The 26,533-nt window shown below is 37.2% G+C and overlaps 2 protein-coding genes across 26 annotated transcripts in view; one reads left to right on the top strand and one right to left on the bottom strand.

Moving 5' to 3' along the window:
- Nucleotides 1-2,845: 2,845 nt before the first annotated feature.
- FIP1L1 (factor interacting with PAPOLA and CPSF1) overlaps nt 2,846-26,533 on the top strand; it is an 81,642-nt gene continuing 57,954 nt past the window's right edge. For 8 of the 25 annotated variants that reach the window (XM_032851740.1, XM_032851727.1, XM_032851664.1 and 5 more), the window contains exons 1-7: nt 2,846-3,139; nt 4,437-4,476; nt 10,206-10,263; nt 11,371-11,474; nt 17,823-17,887; nt 18,599-18,706; nt 19,223-19,353. In XM_032851740.1, the coding sequence (XP_032707631.1) occupies nt 3,055-3,139; nt 4,437-4,476; nt 10,206-10,263; nt 11,371-11,474; nt 17,823-17,887; nt 18,599-18,706; nt 19,223-19,353 (591 nt within the window). In that variant the 5' untranslated portion in view covers nt 2,846-3,054. Of the gene's footprint in view, nt 3,140-4,288; nt 4,334-4,436; nt 4,477-10,205; nt 10,264-11,370; nt 11,475-17,822; nt 17,888-18,598; nt 18,707-19,222; nt 19,354-19,646; nt 19,716-26,533 lie in introns of all 25 variants that reach the window. The other 17 variants (XM_032851629.1, XM_032851555.1, XM_032851648.1 and 14 more) reach the window with 4 other exon arrangements.
- Nucleotides 13,803-14,093, bottom strand: LOC116871291 (elongin-C-like). The gene has a single exon (XM_032863951.1). The coding sequence runs from the start codon at nt 14,091-14,093 to the stop codon at nt 13,803-13,805; it is 291 nt and encodes a 96-aa protein (XP_032719842.1).

Raw genomic sequence — 26,533 nt, 5'->3', positions numbered from 1 at the left:
GCTGAGAACCAACAAACCGTGTGCGTACACACACACACACACACACACACACAAACACACATTGATAAAATGGAAAACAAATAAATATAGTCAGAATCTATGGAATATTGTAGTTTGATAAGTTCATAAGTTTATATAATATCGTCAAACTCTCTATCTTTTAATTCTTCCCTGGTGAATAGAGAGAAAAAGACATCTTTAACTAAGGAAGCTTATCCAGGCAAAGAACTCAGTTTAAAAGCAAGGAAGGAAGAGGCCTTTTCAGAGTGGTTATTAGTGATTTATGGGCTTCTCTGCTTGTGAAAATCTTTATTTTCAAAGCTTAGCTGCAATGCTACCTCCACCATAAAGGTGATTCTGATGCTTCAGTAAATATTCATCAACTCTTCCATTTAAGTAGAGTCTTGAAAGACAAGCTTATTTTGGGCAGCTGAACGGAGCAAGATGAATCTCAGCAGAAGGCAGTTGTCTTTTCCACGAAACCACCAAAGTTCATTATAGACTCATGGATTAACAAATAGACAGGACTATGAGCTTGCGTTATGATACTCCGAAGCAGAATGTGAAATCCTCATTCCATTACTGTCAGTACAGGCCAAGATCTACTGAGTGTTAGGTGCCATATCACAAATAAGTGACATATAAGAAGTTGCCCTGTTTGAAGGAGGACTTGATCTAGTGAAAAGTCCTAGGGAAACAGATATGTAGTCAAATAATCACTATAGGACGTGATAGGCACAGCATAGAAGCAACAGGGTGTAAAAGAGTGTACTACCCTGCCCACCCTCCAATCACTCTGATCTCTTCTATATCCTCTTTCTCACTCCTTCCACCCCAGTTCATTTGGGGTTCCTTGAATGCACCAAGTATGTTTCTGCCTTAGGGCCTCTGCACTTCTTTCTGGGCTTCACCCAGAAATCTACGATGGCTTACTTCTTTTCTCCATTTAGCTCTCTACCCTTAGGTCACCTTATTAGAATAATTTTCCCCCGACCTCTTGACATGAAATTGCACCTAATCCCTATTTATCATTCTTTCCTAGGTCCCCCATCCTACTCTTATTTATAATCTTATAAGCTTGGCATGCTGTACATTTATGTGTTTATTTTCTGCCTTTCCTCATTGGAGTGAAAGCTTCACAAGAGGAAGGACTTTGATTTACTCACTGCTGAATCTACATAGCCTAGAAGAGCCCCTGGCACATGGTAGACTCTTCATAAATATTTATAGAACAAAGAAATGGAAGGAGATAAAGTGGAATTCAGGAAAGATTTCACAATGTTGGCCATACCTCATTAGAGTTTAGAACTATGGAAAGGATTATCCTAATCAGGTAAGTGAGACTGGGCCTAACAATTGAATCTTCAAAGGAAGGTGGTGGTGGGGGGGTATTAAAACCACAGGATTTGTTTAAATAATGGGAGATGATGTGCCATTTTTGGGATGTAAACATTTTCTTTGTGTTTCTATTAAAGCATATCCACATTTTACTCTTATAGGGGAGTGAATTAAGACCCTTCGGACTTTCTCAATAAAGTGAGAGCTCTTCAAGGGCAAGGACTATGCTTTACTCCTAACCTTACTTTCCGAGTTCTTAAACAGCAGATATTCAACAATTGTTATATGAAGAACAATATTTAGTGACCGGACAGCAAGTAAACCCATTGATTGATTTGTAAACTAGAATGAATTTCTCTCTGTTGAAAAGTGAGAGTCCTGTTTGAAAACTTTGGACCAAAAGAAACTTTAGAGATCATCAAATTCAGCTTTTCCATTTTAAGGATGAGAAAACTGAAGCAAAGAGAAGTTAATTACCTGAGATCATGCAACTAGGTAGTCACAGTTAAGAACTAGAACACCAATTTTGACCCATCTATCATCTTCTCCCTGAAAAATGTGTTCAAAAGTAGCCTGAAAATGTGGCATTATCTACTAAAATAAAAATTGCACATACTTTATGATCTTGGAGAAATACTTGTACAGACCTGCAAGAAGTCATTTACAAGGTTATTCACTGTAGTGTTTTGGTTTTTTGGATAAAGTGAAACGTTGAAAGCAATCTAAATGTACATCACTAGGGAAATAACCATATTCATTTTGTGATAGCCATGCTATAGGAATATTGAGAAGCATTTAAAAATGAATATAGTTTAAATATATTAACATGGAAAGGCTCTCCAAAACAGTTAAAAAAAAAAAACAACAAACAATCCGCAGGATGATATACAGTATTGTACCCTTTAAGACTCTTTAATCTCAAGTTCTTCCACCAAAAGCACATAAAGTAAATGTATAGATTATCTGAGGATTCACACCAAACAGCCAACAAGGGATACTTCTGCAAGGGAGGGTAGTGGATGAGGGGGTCTTCGACCTTAACTGTAATGTTTTATTTTACCAAAGAGAATGCATTTTTCATTAGCTTGACTTTCGTTTGCCCTTAAAATTGAATTTTCAACAAAGTAGGCATGAATTATGCTTTTTCTAATGAGAAACGGGAGCGATAAGGTAACAATTCTGTATTAAGGCTGACACAATCCATGAAGAACGAAAACAAGAGCTTTCATAAGATTAAAAAACAGAAAAACAGTTGAGAAGAGAAAGAAAGCATCAAGGGGATAAGGAAACAATGGTGCACTAGGCAAAGGCAATAGGATTATTACAGGAAAGGTTGGGGGAGGGGAACCCGTGCAGACTCCGGACGCCGCCACGGGAGAAAACCACGCTAAAAATGCAAAGCGGGCTTCCACAGGGGCGGAGCCAACTACGGCGCGCAAGCGCAACCGGGCCCAGGTGGACGGCGCCGCGGAAGCGAAGCCTCCTAAAGACGCCGCGGCGCTGGGCTGCTCCTGCGCGTGCGCAGGCGGAGCGCCGCTGGAGCCGTCTTGTTTGCAGCCTCCAACGCCGCGGCCGCCTTTCTGGGATTTGAGTCTCGCGCTTTCTTCGTTCGCTGGCCGGCGGGTTCGCGCCCCTCTCGCGCCCCTGGGCAGCGAGGCTGGGAAGGGGTTGGAGGGGGCTGTTGATCGCCGCCTTTAAGTTGTGCTCGGGGCGGCCATGTCGGCCGGCGAGGTCGAGCGCCTAGTGTCGGAGCTGAGCGGCGGGACCGGAGGGGATGAGGAGGAAGAGTGGCTCTATGGCGGTACGGAACTTCCTGTCCCTTCTCTCACTCCCGCGTTCTCTCAGGCCTTCCCTCGCGGCCCCCAAACGGCCGGCGTCCCGGGCCCCTCACGCCGCCGCTGGGGCCTCTTGTACGGAGCCTCCTCCGGCCTGACTTAGGCCGAGCGAGGCGTGCACGTTCCCCGGGCTCCCCTCGGCCTCCCATTACGCGCAGCCCGCGCCCCCACCGCGCAGCCACCCCGGGGCGGTCGGGCTGGGCGCGGGGCCGGGCCTCTGCCTCGCCCTCCTCCCCGCGAGGGCTTCCCGGCCGCCTGGTCTCCGCGCACTTTCCCCTACTGTTTACTTCCATTCTGAGCTCTGTTGGTGTGTCTCTTCTTGCCCCTTGGCTGTAGGATACCCTCCCCGTCCCTTTCGTTCAGAAACAGTCTTTCTGTAATAATAGCTAAATAAAGTTGATGCTGTAAAACTAACGTCTTGTTTCTTGATGGTCAGTTTGTATGGAATGCACCTGCAAGGGTACCTCCTTGTCTGAAAGTCGTGCTTTAAAAATAATTAATTAAGAGAGAGAAAGAGATGGAATACATTATGGCCCATAAAGAAAACCCCGAATGTCTCCTGTATTAAGGTGAAGTTTTTCATTTTTAAGAGAGTGCTCTTTAACCCACATCATTAAAAGTATTTCATGTCCCTTAGGTTTATAGTTTTCAGTTATTTCGTATGTATCTTTTTCCCCCAAAATAAGTTCAGTGCACTTTGTACTTCCCTCTTGAAAGGGACTTGATATCTGGTTTGTAACTTTTCATTAAGTCACAGTCTCTTCTTGTCTGTTAATGATAACTGGATTTGAAAGTTAATATGTGTTCCTTGCCTAAAATGTATATTCTTTAGTAAAAGTGCACGTTTGGGCATCATGCAGCTCCTTGATGCTGTGACTTTGACAAACTTTGATTTTGACAGACTTGTAAAATTCATTACTTTTGGTGGCAAGATTTAACATTAGTCATATTCTTTGAAATGTAAATGTGTAGGGTTTCCTTAACAAAGATCTAGAAATAGTTAATGCCTCTTAAATTAAGCTTAATTTTATACAAGTAAAGTCTGATTTTTTTTTCATAAAAGACATATTTTGTTAAGTCATTATAAGGTGATCTAACTTTGGATGTGCTTATAGGCCCATGGGACGTGCATGTGCACAGTGATTTGGCAAAGGACCTAGGTTAGTGCTTGTGATGATCACTTCAGATTTTCATAATACTGGTTTCTTTAATAGTGGTTTGTTTGTTAATTTTATTTATTTATTTATGTATTTTTTTTGGTAGATGAAAATGAAGTTGAAAGGCCAGAAGAAGAAAATGCCAGGTTAGTGGAATTTGTTGTTGATATTTATGCAGATTGTATGATACAGTGGTTCTGCAACAAATTGTCAGAATTGTTTTATTGTAATCATTAGCGTGAATACAGCATATTGACTGAAGGTTCAAAGACATTGAATCCTTTAGAGTTGATTTCTATTTCAGGACCTAATCAGTTCTGTTTATTTGCTAGTAGCTTAGGGGACAGAGTTTTTGAAGTAAGGGTTTGAATACTCTTCACTATTAAGTAACTTTGTACTCTTAAGTGAGCATAGTAGTGGAGTATCAACAGAACCGTTAGACTAATAAAAAAATTTCAAAATAATTTTTTTTGATTAAAAAAAAGAATCCTTTAAATAACTTTTTGCGATTTATTAGTAAGGTGGTAGTGCACTTTGGTTATAATTTCAACATTTTGTATTTAAATTCAAAGTGGAATTAATGAATCTGTTATAAGATTGATTCCTTTTGTTAGGCTGCTAGAAAGATTTGAGTATCATTTACAGAACATGTAAACAGCTTGAAACATCTAGATTTCAGAAGAACTCACACAGACAAGTACAGGGATATGCTGACATTACTCATCAAATCTAATATCAATGACTTAATGTCACCTAATGGGGAAGGGATGGTTAAAAAAAGATCTTTTAAAGAATATTTGGGTTTAGAAAGTGGAGGAAGTATCACTCTGCATCCCTCAGAATAGGATGGCTACCATCAAAAAGAAAGTAACAGGTGTTGGTGAAGATATGCAGAAGTTAGAACTATCATCACTGATGGCAGAATTGAGAAAAGGTGCAGCTGTTTTAGAAAACAGTTTGTCAGAAGGTTAAACATAGTTACTATATGACCCAGGAATTTCACTTCTACAGATATGCCTTGGAAAATTGATACATATTCACACAAAAACTTATACATGAATATTCCTAGCAGCATTGTTTATAATAGCCAAAAAAATGGAAATAAAAGTCCATCAAATGTTGAATGGATAGATAAAATATGGTATATCCATATCGTGGAATACTATGTGGCAGTAAAAAGAAATGAAGTATTGATATCTGTTACAATGTGGGTGAACCTTGAAAACATTATGCTAAGCTGAAGAAGCCAGTCCCAAAGAACTGAATATTGTATGGTTCAATTAAAATAAATGTACAAATAGGTAAATCTGTAGAGACAGAGTGGTTGCCAGGACTGAGGTCATGGGGAAATGGGGAGTGATTACTGATACATACAAGATTTCTTATTCAGGTGATGAAAATGTCCTGAAGTTAGGCAGTTGTAATGGTTGCACTATTCTGTATATTCTATAAATGTGAAAAGCCATTCAGTTGAATGTTTCAAATTGGTGGGTTTTGTGGTATATGAAATCTACTTCAAAGTTGGTAGGGGTATACCTTACAGATACTGTGCGTTCAGTTCCACAGCAGTAAAGTGAGTCAGATGAATTTTTCGGTTTCCAGGTGCATATCAAAGTTTTGTTTATAGTGGAATCTCTTAAGTGTGATAGTATTATGTTGAAAAAACAATGTACATACCTTAATTAAAAAGTATTTTCACACTAAAAAAAAATCCTAACCATTGTCTGAGCTTTCAGCAAGTCCTGTTTTTGCTGGTTACAGGGTCTTGCTTTGAAATTGAACGCTGTTGATGATAAGGGTGGTTGTTGCTGAAGGTTGGGGTGGCAATTTCTTTTAAGACAACAGTGAAGTTTGCCACATCCATTGACTCTTCCTTTTATGAACAGTTGGTTTCTCTGTAGCACTGATGCTGTTTGATAGCATTTTACTCACAGTAGACCCTCCTTCCGAATTGAAGTCAGTCCTCCCAAACTCTGCTGCTGATTTATCAACTAAGTTTAGGTAATAATCTGAACCCTTTTTTGGCCATTTCAACAGTCTTCACCGCATCTTTACCAGGAGTAGGTTCCATGTCAAGAAACCACTTTTTTTTTTTTGCTCACCCATGAGAAGCAATCCTTCATCTATTCTAGTTTTATCATGAGCCTGCAACAATGCAGTCCCGTCTTCAGGCTCCACTTCTCATTCTAGTTCTCTTGTTATTTCCACCACACCTGCACTTCCTTCCTCTGCTGAAGTCTGGAACCCCTGAAGTCCTCCATGAGGTTTGGAATCCACTTCTTCCAAACTCCTGTTCCTGTGGCTATTTGGATCTTTCTCCGTGAATCATGAATGTTCTTAATGGCATCTCGAATGATGAGGATGATGCATCCTTTCCAGAAGGTTTTCAACTTACTTTGCCCAGATCCATCAGAGGAATCGCTCTGTCTGTGGCAGCTGTAGTCCTATGAAATGTTTTTCTTCAATAGTAAGACTTGAAAGTCTAAATGAGTCCTTGATCCATGGGCTGCAGAATGGATATTTTGTTATGAGGCATGAAAACATAAATCTTATTACTGTATGTCTCAACAGAGAGAGAGCTCTTAGGTGACCGGGTGCATTGTGGATGGGCAGTAATATTTGGAAAGGAATCCTTTTTCTGAGCAGTAGACTCCTCGGTGGGCTTGAAATGTTCAGTAAACTATGTTGTCAGCAGATGTGCTGTCGTCAGGCTTTGTTGTTCCATTTGTACAGCACAGGCAGAGTGGAGTTAGGTTAATTCTTTAGGACCTTAGGACTTTCAGAATGGTGAGCATTTGCTTGAGCTTAAAGTCACCAGCTGCATTAGCCCCTCACCAGAGTCAGCCTGTCCTTTGAAACTTTGAAACCGGGCTTTGACTTCTTTCCAGCTGTGGAAGTCTGCAATAGCGTCTCCTTCCAACAGAAGGCTGTTTTGTCTCCATGAAAATCTGCTGTTTAGTGTGGCCGCCTTTCTGAATTCCCTTAGCTGGGTCTTCTGGGGAACTTGCTGCAGCTTCTCCCATCAGCACGTGCTGTGTCACCCTGTACTTTGTGTTCTGGAGATGGCTTCTTTCCTCAGACCTGATGCACCAGCCTCTGATGGCTTCACACTATTTTTCTACAGCTAACTCACCTCTGTCAGCCTTCATAGAATTGAAGAGGGTTATAAGGGCCTTGCTCTGGATTAGCCTTTGGTTTAAGGGAATACGGTGGCTGATTCGGTCTTCTCTCCAGACCACTCAGACTTTCTCTGTATTAGCAGTAAGGTGTTTTTACTTTCTTGACATTCATGTGTTCACTAGAGTTTAGCACTTTTAATCTTCTCTAAGAACTTTTCTCTGCATTTACACATTTGCCAACTGGTGCCAGCCTTCGACATGCCTTCCTCCCTAAACTTAATTAAAGTGAGAGGCGTGTGGACTCTTAACCTTGAACTCTTAGACACCTTAGAATGTTATAAATTGAACTAATTTCAATATTGTGCTTCAGGGACTAGGGAGCCTAAGGAGAGGGAGACAGACAGGTGATGGTTGGTCAGTGGAGCAGTCAGAACACACACAGTATTCAGTGATTAAGTTCACCATCTTAAATGATTGCGATTCATAGCTACCAGAACAGGTACAGTAGTAACATCAAGCAGATTGCCATAACAAATACAATATTGAAAAAGTTTGAAATATTGCAAGACTTACCAAAATGTGACAGAGACACAAAGTGAGCAAACACTGTTGGAAAAATGGCACTGATAGGTGATATGCTGTTATCACAAACTTCAATTTGAAAAACTTAGCTGGGAAGTATAATAGAGCAAAGCATGACAAAGTGAGGTATGTCTGCATTTTTAAAAAAGTAAATGGAGGGAAGAAGTGAGACATGGAAATAGAATTAACTTAAGGGATGCTGAAAGGGATTCTTCTTCACTTAAAAATATCCCCTAATTTGGAAGTTTTTTTCCACTCATTGCTATATTGTGAAATTTTATCATTAATATCTGTGTATACAACCCAGTTCCTAACCCTAATCTTACTCACAAAGTTGTAATTTGTGTAGCTTATAGTTATAAAAGTCATTACAGTTTTTTCATACCCTGTTTTTTAATTGTTCAGGAATCAATGGGTAGTGTTACAGATTCACAGTTAAATGCAGTTTTTTTGTGAGCTAATCTATTCCCTTAATTTTGTTGGTATAACTTCTTGGTTGTAATTCTTAAAGCTTATTTTCTGATTCCACATTGTTTATTTTTACTATATTCAGCTTGTTTAAATGTATTGGAGGGAAGTCTTCTATCTTCCCTGAGTATTACTGTCAAATGTCTTTGTATTCTTTACTAAAATTTTATTTGAAGAGCTTATAGGTTTATTTTATCCTATGGAAAATTTCAATCCATAAAGCTTAATTTTTCTAGGGAAAGCTTATAATTTTGTATTTCTAGCATTTTAATGGTGATAGGGAATTAAAACTTTAGAAAGTACTGGGGAAGGCATGTTCACCAAATCTGTGTTCTAGTATTTAGCTTGGTACATCATCACCTTGCCCTAACTGAGCAGAGTCCTTGCTATGAGAGTTCTCCCCAGCTTTTTGGTGTCTGGTTCATTGTTAAAACATCTTAACCATCACATTATGCTGTCTCCAATTTTGTCATGTTTTATTTGTCCAAGTTTTGGCTGAATATACTGTTCCGTGGCAAACTGAACTTGTTTCTGGCTACCTAGAAACTTAATTAAGCAGGAGCTAAGTGTACTAAAGAATTATAATTGTATATTTGTTTTCTTGGGTCAAGAAGTATCACAAGTAAAACTTAACATTTAAATTTTCAGTTTGTTTAGTTTTAAAGATTTTATTTGAGAGAGAGAGAGAGAGAGAGAGCGAGCGAGCATGACGGGGAGAGGGTCAGAGGGAGAAGCAGACTCCTTGCGGAGCAGGGAGCCATTGTGGGACTTGATCCCAGGACTTCAGGATCATGACTTGGGCTGAAGGCAGTTGCTTCATCAACTGAACCACCCCAGGCGCCCGATTAAATTTTCATTTTTGCTTTATATGAGGATTGTATTGTAAAATACCACGTAGGGATTACATTGATGTGTATAAAAACTGCTTGGTACAAAGTAGGGTGTAGAAGAGATAAGCAGAAATCTAATGAAAAGATGTTTGAACTATATCAAGATCTGGAGGTTTTTCATAGAAAACCTACTAAATATGAGTTAGTTGCTTTGTCCTTGGGTTTCTTTACTATAAAGTGAGGTTAATGGCTAGTTGCCACTATAGAAATCATAATTATTAAAATATAAGAAGCCAATTACAGTACAGTACTACAAGTTTTATTTGGTAATTAATGACCATATGCTTGAGTCTCAGAAAAGAGGGGTTTATTATTTTATTTCAGTTTTGCTTTAATATGGCAAATTCAGGTATTGATTGGCCTTCAAAAAGTAATTTGTTTTTTAATGCATCAAAATTAGGCTGGAGCTACTAATTGGCATCAAATGGAAAGGCAGTCTTACGTGAAGATAAACTTTTTTTAAATCTTAAAATGTATCTTTTATGAAATAACGTATATCCAATAGTTAGGCTAAATAAAATTAAGTGTGATGCATATTTTTAAAATAATAAAAAACTTGAATTATAGCCCATTGTCAGATTTGCAATTTGACATCCTTTGGCAGTTCTGTTCTACTTTGAATGTTGAATATGGGTGTTATGCAAAGCAGTAGGAATAGCAGAATAGCACACAAAGTTTTTGCCATCCTTTTCCTTTTCCAGTGGAGATAGTAATTTTAGGAAACTATCAGATAGAGCTTTTAAAAAATACGAGTGTACTCTGTCTGTACTTCTGAAAAGTAATACCAGATTGTGCGCTTATTTCTGTTGTTTGTAGTGCTAATCCTCCATCTGGAATTGAAGACGAAACTGCTGAAAATGGCGTGCCGAAACCGGTAACATAAGGCTTTGAAATTTAGTTACTTCTCTGTTTAAAGTCTTTATAGTAGTTTCCCCTTCACTTAGGAAGAAAGCCACAAATTGAACATGACTTTCAGTGTCCGGCGTGATCTGGACTGCTCTTATATTCCACCTCATCTGGTGCCATCAAAAGCACAGTGGTGAGAGGCAGTAGTGGGAAGAGACTTTCCATGAAGTAAGAGGAGCATGTGCGAAGGCTTGAAGCTGACTGCTATCAAGGAACTGAGTGATTGTAGCTCAACTAGAGATCATAGTGAACCTCATTTTCAAGGAAAACATTAAGTCCCATAGCCCAAATTTGATTGTCATAATTTTGGAACAATATATTTTTACATAAATATGTGATATTCTCTAACTTCAGTGATGCCTGTTAAAAGTGTCTTTTTGGGGGGTGAACACGTATTGGTTTTATGAATATTTTAACATTCTGATCCTATGAAAAGAAGGAAATCATTATTCTACAGGCTTGAACTTGTATACAAAAAAATAGTTTGCCTAGGCGACCTGCTTTTTTGTTTACTATTCTGTGACTAAGCACAGAATTGCCTTTTAGAGCCAAAATAAAGCCTTTGTAAATAGTCCCACTTTATGCTCCTAGAAACAAAGTAATCCCTCAATCATCTGCATCCAGGGACTCTTCTAACTGTAAATGAATGACAAGAATAACTGAACTGCTTCTTAACTGTTTGGTGTCTTTTAACCATGACTCTTAAAGTTAATTGTTTTCCTCTTCATATTCTTGATAAAAATTCCTCAGATACTTACTTTTTATAATTTATGTTCTAAATAGCTTAGTACAATGCCTTAGACTTTTTTTTTTCAGAGAAGCAGTTGCAAATCATAGGAAAAAATACACGAGGTGTTATTTACAAAAAGATGATGCTGAGAAAAGATTTTATTTTACATTCTTATCCTTATTTATCATGTATAACAGTTACACATGAGGTAACAGTGCTATGAAATTGTAATTTTTCTCTAAAACTATACTTCAAAAAACACAAAATGATTACTTTTTCAGTTACTCATATTAGATGTTGAGATGAATTCTTGAATGTATTTTATAATTGTTTATGTTGGTATAGAAAGTGACCGAGACTGAAGATGATAGTGATAGTGACAGTGATGATGATGAGGATGATGTTCATGTCACTATAGGAGACATTAAAACGGGAGCACCACAGTATGGGTAAGTTTTTTTTTGTTTTTTTGTTTGTTTGTTTTAAGATTTATTTATTTGAGAGAGAGAGAGAGAACGCCCACGCATATAGGCGGGGAGGGGCAGAGAGAGGGGGAGATAATCTCAAGGAGACGCCCTGCTGAGTGTGGAGCCCTACATGGGGCTCAACCTCATGACCCTGAGATTGTGACCTGAGCTGAAACCAAGAGTTGGATACTCAACTGACTGAGCCACCCAGGTGGTAAGTTATTTTTAACTAACAGTTGTGTGCCTAAATCAAAGGTAGTATGCTTATATCAAACCAGTGGTGGTTGGTTCCATTGTTTTTACTTATTTCCATCTTACCATGATGTGAAAGAAGTCTTAAAATTTCACTGTGAGTTTCTGGAAGAGTAGATCTTAAAAGTTCTTATCACAAGAAAAAATACAGAACTGTGTGGTGATGGGTGATAAGTAACTAATCATTTTTCAGTGTATACATATATCAGATCATTATGTTGTACACCTAAAATCAGTAGTGTTATTTCAGTTCTGTCTCATGACAAAAAGGAATTTCACCATAAAAATATTTCTTTCTTAAAGATAGTTTATTAGATAAAACGCCATGGAAGCAGCTATTTTTGATTTCTGAAATTAAGATGTTTTCATAAATTGGGGAGTACACATTCTTTAGTTAGAGTTAGAAAACCTTAAATTACAGATTTCATCTGCATTGTTCTTCCATTGTATTATCCAAAACTGAGTTTAGGTTTTTAAAATTTTTTTGTCCAATAAAAACAGTATAAAAAAAATTTTTTTTTTTTGCTCTTCATAGTGTGTTTTTGAAGTTGTTAATTATTCTGTTGGCATTTTAAGATAATATGTTGTCTCAAGTTTTATAGTCTGTAAAACTGAATCTAGTGAATCAACTGTCATTAGCTCATTGAGCACATAAAGAATCTTAGAGAAAGGCTAGAAGGGAATATATTAAAGTACAGAATGTGATTTTGTTATGGTGGCAGAATAAGAGTCAGTATTTTTCTGGGGTTTATCAGATTAGATACATAATGTAGTGCTTGTGCATTGGGAGCATAAACTTTTCATCAGTTGCACTGTAATTCATTATGCAGCCTTATCTGGAATCAAGCAATATATAGATAAATATTTTTGAATATTTTATTTCTATACTAGAGCTATTTTTTTTTTCAAAAGTTATTTTAGGAGCTTAAAGGTAACTCAGTTATTGTCATGGTCCATTTCACACTATAATAAGGACTCTATAATTTTATAACTAGAGATCAGGGTTGAGAAGAGACAGTAATGTTAGGGGTAGATAACTCTCAGTATTCTCATCTCCACTTAAAAAATTAATGTTGGAGATGAATGGATCAAGAAGATGTGGTATATATACACAATGGAATACTATGCAGCCATCAAAAGAAATGAAATCTTGCCATTTGCGACAACGTGGATGGAACTAGAGGGTATCATGCTTAGCGAAATAAGTCAGTCGGAGAAAGACAACTATCATATGATCTCCCTGATATGAGGGAGAGGAGATGCAACATGGGGCATTAAGGGGGTAGGAGAAGAGTAAATGAAGCAAGATGGGATTGGGAGGGAGACAAACCATAAGTGACTCTTAATCTCAGAAAACAAACTGAGGGTTGCTGGGGGGAGGGGGGTTGGGGTTATGGACATTGGGGAGGGTATGTGCTATGGTGAGTGCTGTGAAGTGTGTAAACCTGGCGATTCACAGACCTGTACCCCTGGGGATAAAAATATATGTTTATAAAAAATTTAAAAAAACCAAAACCAAAAACAAAATACTTAAAAAAAAATTAATGTTGGGCTTACATATAATGACAGTAGACCTTTATGTTAATAGGCCTTTGCCATCTGCATTATGCAAAAGGAACACTGTAGTCATTGTGTATGTAGTAAATACTCTTCTGTAGTTGCAAATACAAATTTTATTTTTATTTATTTGTTTATTTTTTAAAGATTTTATTTTATTTGACAGAGAGGGATCACAAGTAGGCAGAGAGGCAGGCAGAGAGAGAGGGGAAAGCAGGCTCCCTGCTGAGCAGAGAGCCCAATGCAGGGCTCGATCCCAGGACCCTAAGATCATGACCTAAGCCGAAGGCAGCGGGTTAACCCACTGAGCCACCCAGGTGCCCCAAATACAAATAATTTTATTTAACAGTTAAAGCAAATAGTGTTTATTTTATTAATATGACCAAATTTTTGGTAGAAACTGCATTCAAATATTGAATGTACATAGACTCACATGGTACATTTTCTGAACTTTCTTTTTTTTTTCTTTTTTTCTGAAAACTAACAATTTATTATAATTTTTTACCAATCTAGGAAGTTTGCAGCCATTAGCAGTTTCATTGCAATTTTAGGTGCAACTGGGAATTCAGGAATCTCTGTGGAGTGGTTAGTGTAGTGAACCTTGTAGGTAAAATACATGCATACTTTCGATAGCACATGTGAAGAGATCTCTCTAAAATTGACTTCATTAGTTTTGTTCTCAGCAAACCGACCTGGGCCACTCAACATGGCTTTTATTGTTCTGGATGTTAGTGTATGTTCTCTTTTTACAATAAATTCATGACCATCCAAAGATACCAATTTGTCATTCATGGCATCAGGGCCTTCACAGCCACCATTAGGTTTTTATGAAATTCTACTTTACTTCCATAGGTTGTTTAGTTTCTTGTCATCCCTGCAGCCACCTCAGTTCTGAACTTTATTTCTTACAGCAGTTTCGAGATTCATGAAATGTAGTTATGTTGGTTCATGTTTATCACTTTAGACACTAAAGTCCTTGAGTAGAAACCATTGTTTATGTATTTCCCTTTTCCTCAAAGTGCTTTACATATAGTAAATATTCAGTAAATGTTTGTTGACTAAACAGCTTTTCCTCAGTATTTTTTCCTCAGTATTTCAACATGAAAAATTTCAGATTATCTAAGGAAGTTGAAAGAATTGTGTGAACACCCATTTTATCCATCATTTAGATTACACAATTCATATTTTGCTGTGTTTGCTTTACCAAATATACGTGTAAATGTATGTATTTCTGTCCATGCTTCTACCCTTCAGTTGATCTACTTTTTATGTTTTTTTTTTCTTTTTGCATTTCAGAGTAACTTACATGTCTTTCTGAAGGGTGTAAAACTTAACCTTGATATTTCAAGATATATCTCTTGAAAACTATGAGTCTATGAGAGTCTATGAGAAAATAAAATTTGATGAATATTTAACTTTGTGCACAGAATTTTCAGAAGCAAATTTAAAGAGCAAATTGTATTCCAGGAACAATACTAAATGGGTTTAGCGGTTAGAAAGTACAAAATAGCATTTTTTTCAGGCAACATACTTTTGTCAAAAAGTTCATTTTATCTGTAAGCTTGTACAGAGAAGTGGTTTCTTACCTTTTGGATTCCCCCTTTGCTAAACACTTAAAAATGTTTGTTGGCACTACATTAGTTGATGATGAGACTATGAAAAGTAATAAAGTCATCCTTATTTACTGGAAGTAGTGAGGAAGATAGACAAGTGAGCAAATACTTCCAGTGGGGTTTAAGTGCTGGAATAGAAATAGAATAGTGAATTGAAAACTTTGGGAGGAGAGTTACTAAAAGCCTACACCTGTTGAGGAAAAGGTCCTAGAAGAGATAATGTATGAACTTGTTTGAATAATTCTTGAGTCAGGAGGAAGAGGACTGATGATTTAGCAGAGGACACTACTGAGCTGTAGTCGAAGCATTGGCTTAGAGAGACTACAGGGCTGGAGAATATGGAAGATGGGAAAAGGTGATTGAAACCACTTGAGGGAGTTAGTACCTTTAAAGGTTTTTAAGTAGGTTAGTTTATTTGAAAAGATAACTTGCAGCAGTAGTTGAGGTGGACTGAATAGGAAGAAATGAATACATTTGAATTGTGCACATGAGATGATAAGCCAGTCTAAGCCTGTGGCAGCAGTATAGGGATGGATGGAAAACGACGCATTGGAGTGCATAATAGCGGGAACATGGGTGACTGGTTGTGGATGCAGAGTGAGGTAAAGGATTTAATGACTTAGAGCTTTCTAGAGCAGTTAATTGAGTGCCTATAAGTATATTAGCATGTATGGGTAATGTAGAAGGAGTAGGTTAAAATACATTTTTTTGATGCATTTATTTTGAAGTTTCTTAAAAACCCAAATATGTAAGGTCTGGCACCTAGAGAATCCTGAGACCTCATGGGCGTCTGATGGAAGGCATCAGATCAGCTTAAGTGCAATTTTCCAAACAGCTAAGCTTCGCTACACACATGAATACCAAAGCCTTAGTTGTTTTAAAAAAGAAAAGTGATGGTGTTATTTTTTTACATTTTATTTATTTATTAGAGACAGAGAATGAGTGAGCAGGGGGAGGAGCAGCAGAGGGGGAGGGGGAGGAGAGAATGTCCTAAGCAGCCTGCACTGAGTATGGAGCCCTTCATGGGTTGAGCTCATGTGAGATTCATGACCTGAGCTGAAATCAAGAGTCGGACACTTAGCTGACTGAGCCACGCAGGCGCCCTGAAAAGTGGTGTTTTAAAGGCAAAACATGGAAGGGAAAATAGCTGGGTGGGAATCAAGAGGTTCATTTATTGAACTTATCATTAAGACTTTTATGAATACTATTTTGTTTTATCCTTAGCAGTTCTGTAAGAGGACCATTTAGAGACTACTTGATTTTTGTACATTTGGCTTTTTAAAAAAACATTTTAATTTTATTATTTTCAGAGCGAGCAAGAGCAAGCAGGGGGAGGGAGAGAGGGAGAGGGAAAAGCAGACTTCCCTCTGAGCAGGGAGCCCTACCCAGGGCTCAATTCCAGGACCCTGAGATCATGACCTGAGCTGAAGGCAGACACTTAACCTTGACTGAGCCGCCCAGGCACCCATATACATTTGACTTTTAAACAGCTAGAACTCAGATGTAGATAACCCAAAAGTGCTTTTGCTGTGCTGGATTTAGATTGTTGAAATGTAAGCATTGTGGGACAGGAGCTGTATTTGTTCAGTTTATCATTATCGTTCCTTAGCCTAGAACTATGTCTGATGCATTCTTTGTATTTAAGCATTTACTGATGAATTAACGTCCTTGAAATGATTTAAACACTTCAGGATTGTATGGTAGTACTACCTGACAGTGACAGTTTAATTTGGGTTATTTCATAGTTTCTGCATTTATAGCAGTGGAGCTTTATACAATTATTTGAATATTTTATTACACTTATTTTTCACTTTTATATATCATTTTTAAGCAGAAAACTGAAAAACGATGGTGCTAATGTAAGTGAATAACTTAAGTCTCATAATTTTAGTACATTGTAGATAAAAAATGGAAATTAGGCAGATCAGAAATAGTGAATCTTTACAAGTCCAATTACCTGAACTTGTGAGAATAAAGGAGCAAATTAAATAACATGATTATACTGTGAGAAATATATCATTGAAAACATTGAGATCTTCCTATGTTTTAGTCTGTTTTGGTTAGTGTATTTGATTTTCCTCTTCATATACGAGAATGCATTGTATGCAGAAGTAGAGAACTGTCTGTAAACCCATGTTACAGAAAATTTATACAAAATCCATGAGGTCTTAAGTGACTTAGCCAAGGTTATAAAGTAGTAATTGACAAAACTTGTATTTGAACCTGGGTCTGACTTCAGATTTTCTATTTTTTTTTCCTTTGTCATGTGTATATTACATTAAAAAAGTATAGCTCAATAATTTTTTCATATGTGTACATTCATATAAACATCACCCAGATCAAAATACGGGCCTTTACTAGCATTCTAGGAATTTCTTTAATATTTCTTTAGTCATTAACCACAGACTACTTCCAAACACTTTTCTACTTTATCACCCTAGATTTATTTTTAGATTTAATATAAATGAATTCATTTTTATGGGTAAAAATACCCTATGGGTATTTGAAAGGGGGATTTATCAATAGTAACCAGTGCAGGGAGGACTACCGAGAGGTCACTGGACTTGGAAACAAGATGGAGAAATTCTTTATTGCAGGATTGCTGCATATTGAATAACTAGGAGGTGAGAAAATGAAGACAAGGTATATAGACTTTTTTCCTCTTAGCCAAATTTCTTAAACGAAGTTTGGTACAGTGAGATACTGACTTAGTAGCAGGTAGGTTTTTTAGATGGAAAAAATGGTAGACTTTTAAAAAATATATTTTTTAATTAGTTTAGAACATTTTCTGAAATGTGTGAGTCATTGTTAATTCATGTAGTTAATTATGTGGATGTATAATTTATTTGTACACATTGAATATATTGCTGTTTTAAGTTTCTCAGTATAATTTTTATTTTGTTTTTAGGAGTTACGGTACAGCACCTGTAAATCTTAACATCAAAACAGGGGGAAGAGTTTATGGAACTACAGGTAAAACTTGTAACTGTATAAATAGGAAAATAAGGCATATATATGAAGGTCATAAATAGGTAGAATTCTTACAGCTCAGTTAAAAAGAGTGGTTTTGACCATACGTGACAGAGACAGACAAATTTTTTTTTTTAAGACTTTATTTATTTACTAGAAAGAGAGAGCACATGTATGAGCACACAGAGAGAGGGAGAAGCAGACCTCTGCTGAGCTGGGGGCTTGATGTGAGGCTTGATCTCAAGACCCTAGGATCATGACCTGAGCTGAGAGCAGACGCTTAACTGGCTGAGCCAACCAGGTACCCCTGGACAAATTTTCTGTAATATTTTAGGCTGTGTGGGTCACAGGGTTCCAGTCACATGGTTGGCTTTCTTGTTTGTTTTACAGCCCTTTGAAAAGGTAAAGACTAAGCTCACAGGCTGTACAAAAAAGTGATTTAAAACATGGAAGTTAGCAACTTCCTGTTAGTACAGGAATTCCTTATAAGCAGCTAGCACCTAAACTCTCAGTCCAGTTAATTTTACAGCTGTTCCATAAAGTTTGATCTCAGCTTTTATTTAAGTTAAAAATAACTCTAATGCATTGTTTGGAACCTTTGCTGTATTTAGTGCTATCGGTAGTAAAAAGGGTTAATGGTTTCTGTTTTCTGTTATATCTCTCAGCTTTTTGCTAATAACAGCTCCTTCACCATTTTGTAATTTTATAAAATAGGAACAAAAGTTAAAGGGGTAGACCTTGATGCACCTGGAAGCATTAATGGAGTTCCACTCTTGGAGGTAGATTTGGATTCCTTTGAAGATAAACCATGGCGTAAACCGGGTAAGATTATCGTGGATTATATCTGTTTGAAAAGATTTTTAGTACAGATGGTCATTAGAAAAGTTTTTTTTTTTTTTTTTAGAACCCATTTAGAATATTATTTTTAATGTAATTTTTCTTGTTTTAAGTAGATGAGGAATAAGAATGGCCTGTATAATTAAATCTTACTGCATCATACCAAAGTGGACTTGAATATTGTTTTTATTGTAATGCCATTTCTAAAGGAAATACTTTTTACCCCCTATGTTCGTTTGTTTTGTTTCTTAAATTCCACAAGTGCAATCATATGGTGTTTGTCTTTCTCTGACTTATTTTGCTTAGCATAGTGCTCTGGCTTGAAGGAAATACTTTTGATCAAAAATTTTTATAGTACCATTCCTTTATGGAAGTAATTGGGAAAAATTAGAAGGGGTGATAAAACTGATAGAACACTAAATTTATATCATAGTTTCTTTTATATACTGCATAAAAATAGGATTGAAATATTTGTACACTAACACTGTGTTTTATCTTTAGGTGCTGATCTTTCTGATTATTTTAATTATGGGTTTAATGAAGATACTTGGAAAGCTTACTGTGAAAAACAAAAGAGGATACGCATGGGACTTGAAGTTATACCAGTTACCTCTACTACAAATAAAATTACGGTAATTAGTAAATATTCCAGAATACCCCAGGCTTTTCTACAGTCCCAAATTTTACTCCCCAGATAAATCACTTTTTCCCTGTTAAGGTGGTTAAATGCTCTAAGATAGTTTAAAATTTTCATTCTGTTTACCATGTTTGTTTTTTGCCCTTCCTTCCCTTTCAATTTCGTATTAATGATTATCTGATGTTCTTAGTTTCAAGTCACAGACTAGCCACAGCTAGTTTTTCTTTATATGGCCTATCAATTAAAAATTATGTGGTATCTTAATGGGGAATATGTTATTTAACTTAGGCCGAAGACTGTACTATGGAAGTTACACCAGGTGCAGAGATCCAAGATGGCAGATTCAATCTTTTTAAGGTGAATTTTAGTAAATTATCCTTGGTTGCTCTCATTTTTTGTTCTTGAGTCTGCTCCCGTACCACTACTCAAAGGATGAGATTAAAGTGGAAACAGCTACCTTTTTTCCAAACCTTCAGCTTCCTGGTGACTTACAAATTTGCTGATTGTTGTTTTATCTCCACTTTTGCAAGCATGTGAATTTATAGCCTATTATACTAACAAATGCCAAGTAAAACTATTCTTGCTATATGTCGTGATTTTATTTTAAATTATAGTCTATGTTTGTTTGTAGGACATGTTCACACCAATAGGCTAAGCTCTCATTTTAGATCGTGCTATCATTCTTACCAGAACTGGAGATTTATTTTTCTCAATTTTCTTTTAAAAAAGTGGTAAAGAAGATGGCATACTGCTTATTATCTGTATGACACTAAAATCATTGGTGTAATGTGTCTTACAGTTCAAGATGTCTCAAAAAGCTTACGCATTTTTAGGAGTCTCTAAGAAAGACTCAACAGAAGAGGATAAAGCCGTTGATTTTTAAAATTCGTAGCTTAAAAGGATTAGGCCTTATAGGGACTTGCAGATTGATAATCTCACTTGGAAATAAAGTCTGACTTCTGGCTTCTCCATCCCATATGATCACAGGCCCAATCCAAAGAATAATGTCATATTTTCATACTTCTGCAATACACTGCAACCTGCAAACTTTTCTCAAAACCTGATTGTGTACTCTTTTCCTTTACCTTATTACTTCTTAGTTCTTAATTCTTGTATTGAACGACACTGGAATGAAGACTGGGAGTGGCTTTTAGATTGGGTTATGTACTCAGGGAACTTCTGCGGGCAGGCACTTTTCCTGTGACCCTTTTGGGACTGCAGCCCTGTCCACCGCAATACTGCCTTATGCAATACCTGTGCTATAGCCGCAGATGTAGCCGCTCTGCTGGACACAGTTGTGGGTAGAGAATTTAATTTTAATTTGCATCCTACTTTGGGTAAGTATTTGGTTCTTGTTCTGCTGTCAATCTTTTGAAAGTGTTTAATGATGTCTGTTTTATTTTAAATGGTCGTCAGGTGCTTTTTGGTGCTATCTTCTTATTTAAGGAGTAAATATATTGTTACACTTGATTACAACAAATAGGTAGAAAAGTTGTCTTAATGATGAAATAGTTCATTTGCAATGGTCCTTCTTATTTCTTCTAACAAATGAAAACAAAATGACCTTGTAAACTACCAGGTTCTGTGTATTTTGTCTTTTTGCAGTCGACTTCTGAAACTAAAGAATAAAAACTCCCAGGGCCTGGTCTCTTACTGAAAGTGGTCACCATGAATGCATTTTTTATATGCATACTGTGTATCAAAATTATTTTGAAGTTTCTTTTGGCTACATGAGAGGAGGTTATTGTTCCATTCTCATTTATTTGGTTCTGAATGAATAAGGATTTGAATTTAATGGGTATAGTCTAATGCTTTTTCTTGCCTTGATAATGCACATTAAATATTACTCATCTGTTACAAATACTGATTTGGAAACAGGGTGTGTATTTTTTTAATATTTATTTGAGAGAGTATATATGAGTCGGGGCACGGAGAAATAAAGGAGGAAAACCTCAAGCAGATTCCCTGCTGAGCTGGGAGCCCGACTGGGTCGGGGATCATGAGCTGAACTAAAATCATGAATTGGATGCTTAACTGACTGAGCCACCCACATGCCCCTAGGGTGTATATTTTAATAATGTGTGAGGCTCAAACTTTTTATGTATATTGTGATCTGTAGGATATATTTTATTGATGTTGCTCAAAATCTGCAACTACTGGTTGTATGGGAGTGCTTGGCATTTTCAGGTTGCCGTTGACATTAAATTTCAGACAAGTTTCTGTTACCTTAAAATTTCCTTGTTCAAATTTCTCTAGGGCTATTATTCTTTAAAAAAGTCCTAGTTGTCTCGTACTATCTTTCCTGCAACTCTGGAGAATACAAAAAATATTTTAAGAATGTAATGGGTATCCCAAATATGCAGAGGTAATTTTCTTAGGTAGTATTAGGTACCAAGATGTTTATTTTAGACAAAATGCTACAGAAATTGGAGAATTGAGTGATGAGAAATTACCCTGGGAGAAATATAAATCAAACCCACAATGAGATACCACCTTACACTGGTCAGAATGGCTAAATTGAATAAGTGAGGAAACAAAAGATGTTGACAGGGATGTGGAGAAAAGGGAACCCTCGTGCACTGTTGGCAGGAATGCAAGCTAGTGCAGCCACTCTGGAAAACAGTATGGAGGTTCCTCAAGAAGTTGAAAATAGGGCTACCCTATGACCCAGCAACTGCACTGTTGGTTATTTATCCCAAAAATAGGAATGTGGTGATCTGAAGGGGCACCTGCACACCAATGTTTATGCAGCAATACCCACAATAGCCAAACTGTGGAAAGAGCCCAGATGTCCGTTGACAGATGACTGGATCAAGAAGAGGTGAATGTGTATACAATGGAATATTACTCAGCCATCGAAATGAAATCTTGCCATTTGCAGTAGTGTGGATGGAATTAGAGGATATTGTGCTGACCAAAATAACTCAGAGAAAGACAATTACGATTTCATTCATGGAATTTAAGAAACAAAACAGGAGCCTAGGAGAAGGGGGAGAAAAATAAAACAAGGCAAAATCAGAGGGAGGCAAACCATAAGAGACTTAATTATAGGAAACAGGGTTGCTTTAGGGGAGTGGGTGGGGGGATGGGGTAACTGGGTGACGGACTTTAAGGAGATCATGTGATGTAATGAACACTGGGCATTATATAGGACTGATGAATCACTGATCTCTACCTCTGAAACTAAGATTATATGTTAATTGATTTTAAAATTTAAAAAAGGCAAAAAGAATTACTCTGGGATTAGAAATAACTTTGATTGTCATATATAGTTCCTTTCTATTTCTGTAGTTTTTTAGAAGTCTAAAGTTGGGGGCACCTGGGTGGCTCAGTTGGTTGACCTGCTGCCTTTGGCTCAGGTCATGATCCCAGGGTCCTGGGATCGAGCTCCGTGTGGCGCTCCCTGCTGAGTCTTCCCTGTGCCTGCCTGCCACTCCCCCTGCTCTCTCTGTGTGTCACATAAGTAAATAAAATAAATAAGAGTCTAAAGATGGGATATTAGAGAAGCATATGCCATTTTAATCAGAATCTTGAGTATGGAGAACAGAAGAAAAAGTATTCTGGATTAGGAAGTAGCTTGGGCAAAGAAAGAAACTCAACTTAATTGAGTGGATAGTAGATGAGAGTATTTAAGAAATTAGCCTTATCGGGATGCCTGGGTGGCTCAGTCAGGTAAGCTTCTGCCTTTGGCTCAGGTCGTGATCCCAGTGTCCTGGACTCAAGCCCCAAATCGGGCTCCCTGCTCAGCGAGGAGCCTGCTTCTCCCTCTGCCTGCTGCTCCCCTTGCTCCCTTTGCTTGTGCTCGCACACACATGTTCTCGTTCTCATAACTAAATAAATCTTGAAAATATCTCCATGGGGGCGCCTGGGTGGCTCAGTGGGTTAAAACCTCTACCTTCGGCTCAGGTTATGATCCCAGGGTCCTGGGATCGAGCCCTGCATCGGGCTCTCTGCTCAGCGGGGAGCCTGCTTCCCCTTCTCTCTCTGCCTGCCTCTCTGCCTGCTTGTGATCTCTGTCTGTCAAATAAATAAATAAAATCTTAAAAAAAAATATCTCCATGAATTAAAAAAAAATAGAAATTAGCCTTATCGGAAGAGTTCTTTTGGAAAGGAGTGGAAGAGAGGTGGCTTTGCAGGGTTCAGTACTAGAAAGCCTTAGAAACAGGACAAGTTGGAGGAGTTATTGCCTATTTGTGCCTATTTGTGCTGAATAAGTAACATAATTCTGGATGTGGCTTTTAAGTAGTATAATTCTGGCATCAGTGTAAGGTGTAAAAAAGTCCAAGATCTTATCTACCAATCCACTGTTTGAATTACAATTACTAGGATTGGTGAGACAGAAAGAAGGAAAAGGACTTCCCCAATTTTCCTGTTATGTCCGAGCACCTCTAATGTGCACGGCACCGTACCAGATACTGTAGTAAGACCAGGATCTCTGTATTCAGGGAGCTCATGATCTGAGTGATGTATATAGAAGGACTAGTCATGTTATATTTTGAGAATTGTTATGTTAGTGCTGTTATTAAAGTGCAGTAGGGAGTTCAGAAGACAGAGTTGGTTATCCTAACGTGCAGAGTCTAGAAGGATTCAGACATGCTAACTGAAAGACAGTGAGTTTTCATTAGTAGAAAAGAGGGGAGTATAGAACTTTGTAGGTAGAAGGAGCAATATCAACAAAACCAGATAGCAGAGTTGGGGCGGATGAGAGATATTAAAGGAGAGAAGCCTGGAAATGGTAGATGTGGGGCCATGATGGGAAAGACCTTAATCTTAAACTAGTCTATAGACATTTGTATCGGCCATAGGAAGCCATTTTAAAGTTCTTGAGTAGAAGGATAAGCATGAGCAGACTTGATTTTTAGAAAACTGACAAGTGTTCTATAGAAGGGGAGGCTTTAGAATATAAGGAAGAGAAAGGGAAGTAAGACCAGATAAAGAGCTGTTGCAGCACTGTAGGGATGAAAGGAATGAGGAACCCATCTTAAGCTAGTGAATGGAAAAAGGAACAGATTTAAGATTTGTAATTTAAGTTTTTGTCATGTCTGCTCCAAGTATACTTTTTAAATTCCTTAAACAACTGAGAGACAAGCCACCTACCAGCCTCTTTAAAATAACCATTTTTTTTTACCTTTTTTAAGTAAATTTTCAAACATACTAACCAGTAGATAAAATAGTATAAATGAACCCCTGTGTGTTTACTATAATGCCTCAATGATTGTTTACATTTTGACATTCTTAAAGTTTTCTGTATACTTCAATATAAATAAGGGGGTTTTTTGTTTGGTTTGTTTTTGTTTTTAGTGAAATGAAGGGAGATGTAGTTTAATAGGTTTAAAAATAAAAATCACCTATTTGGATGTAAAAACAATTGTGTAATTATATAATTTGGAGGGAGGGGCAAGGAAAGAGTGACTAGTGAGAAGGGGTAACATGTAAGAAAAAACTGACCCACAACCTTCTGTGAAAATATTTTTATGTCTATACCTGCACACACATGCATAGATGATTTTGTTTTTCCCCGTGGAGGAGTATAAGCTTTGTCACTATGTTTTGAAATTTCACAACCGTGTGTCTTGGTCTATTATCTATTGTACCAAGCATTCATTTGTACTCTTTTAATCTGGGAGCACATATCCTCCCATTTCTGGGGTATTTTCCTCTATTATGTTTTTACTTTTTCTCTGCTTTTTAATGTCTTCTGGACCTCCAGTTCACATACTGGACCTCTTGTGCTAGTCCTTCAATTTTCTTTTCTGTCGTATTTTCTGTTTGTCTTCTGTTATCTGGGAGATTTCTTCGGTAAAACTCTTCTATTCATTTCTGTGGTTATATTGTGAGTATCCAAGAAGGTTTTTCTTTGGTATTTAACGGTAGCATCCTGTTGTTCATGCATGCAGTATTGGAGTATTTTTTTTTCTTATCTGTCTCTCAGAAGATATTTTTATTAATGATAGATTGTTCATTTCATTTCGATTTTATTTTCTTGCATAGTATGTTTGTTGTTTTGGCTTCTGACTGACTCTCCTTGAATGTTTGTTGATCCTTGGTCATAGGGGAATGGGCCTCTAAAAAGGTGATTGGAAACTCTGAATATAAATGAAATTTGATACAGTTTTTACTGTAGAGCTAAGCTTTTAACAGTTCCACGTGTCCATGTCATTGGGTTACTTTGTTTTTTCTTTTTGTGGTGATTTGATTTTTCAGGGAATAGATTCCAGTGGCCTGCTTAGAGAGTTTATACTTGGTTGATTCAAATGTTCTGGGAACTAGAGTTGTCAATTCCTGAACCTTTTGGGGTCCTGCCATGAAAATAATAGTATCTTTGTTTTCTTGTTGCTGACTTGTGATTCAAGTTCTTTGGTTTGCTCAGTCGGTTACTGTTTTTTAATATGCTTTCAGAGTCTCCAATTTTATTGCTTTTGTCAGTCTTTTTGTTTTTGTGGGTTGAAACAAAATTATAATTTATGTGGTTTGCTACTTTTCCTTTTCTTACCTTAATATTATGTGGCAAATGTTTTCCTAGTTTATTAAAGTTTTTTGACAAATAACATTTTAAGTAGTTGCATAATGTATTATTTGGGTGTACCACACTTAAATTTCTTTTTAGGCATTATTTTGTTTGTAAGGTTAACCTTTTATAAATAATGCTATGAAGGGCAGCTAAAGGAAATTTCACAAACTAAGTTTTGGTATCACTGGTACCATAATTTGGGTAAATATTTAGTTTCTCAAGGTTACAAACTTCATTCAGCTTTTGTTTGGTTATGTAAGACCTGACATGATTTTGTTTTTAGGAAATCTGTCACGGTGGGGCACCTTGGTGGCTCAGTCAATTAAGCATCTGCCTTTGGCTCAGGATATGATGCTGGGGTCCTAGGATTGAGCCCCACATCGGGCTCACTATTCAGCAGAGAGCCTGCTTCTCCCTCTCCCTCTACCTGCCACTCCTCCTGCTTGTGCTCGCGTTGTCTCTCTCTGACAAATAAATAAAATGTTTAAAAAAAAAAATCTGTTGTGGTACCTTATAGTTACTTCTCAAAATTCTAGGTTAATGTTTAAAAAAAAAAAAAAACAACAGTCTCATTCTAGTTAAACAGGTTTTGAGTCTGTAATTCTGAGTGTAACATCTGAAGACAAGTGGATGCAAGTTGATTAGGAGAGTTGCTAAAATGGCG

Source organism: Lontra canadensis, unplaced genomic scaffold (assembly GCF_010015895.1).
Source record: "Lontra canadensis isolate GAN:19392208 unplaced genomic scaffold, GSC_riverotter_1.0 scaffold1, whole genome shotgun sequence".
Taxonomy (NCBI): domain Eukaryota; kingdom Metazoa; phylum Chordata; class Mammalia; order Carnivora; family Mustelidae; genus Lontra; species Lontra canadensis.
Note: the sequence above shows the minus strand (reverse complement) of the source record. Positions and strands in the feature narration are given on the sequence as shown.

What these genes read in the sequence shown, in the direction of transcription:
- LOC116871291 (XM_032863951.1), bottom strand. Translation starts at nt 14,093, where the DNA reads ATGAATGACAAATTGGTATCTTTGGATGGTCATGAATTTATTGTAAAA.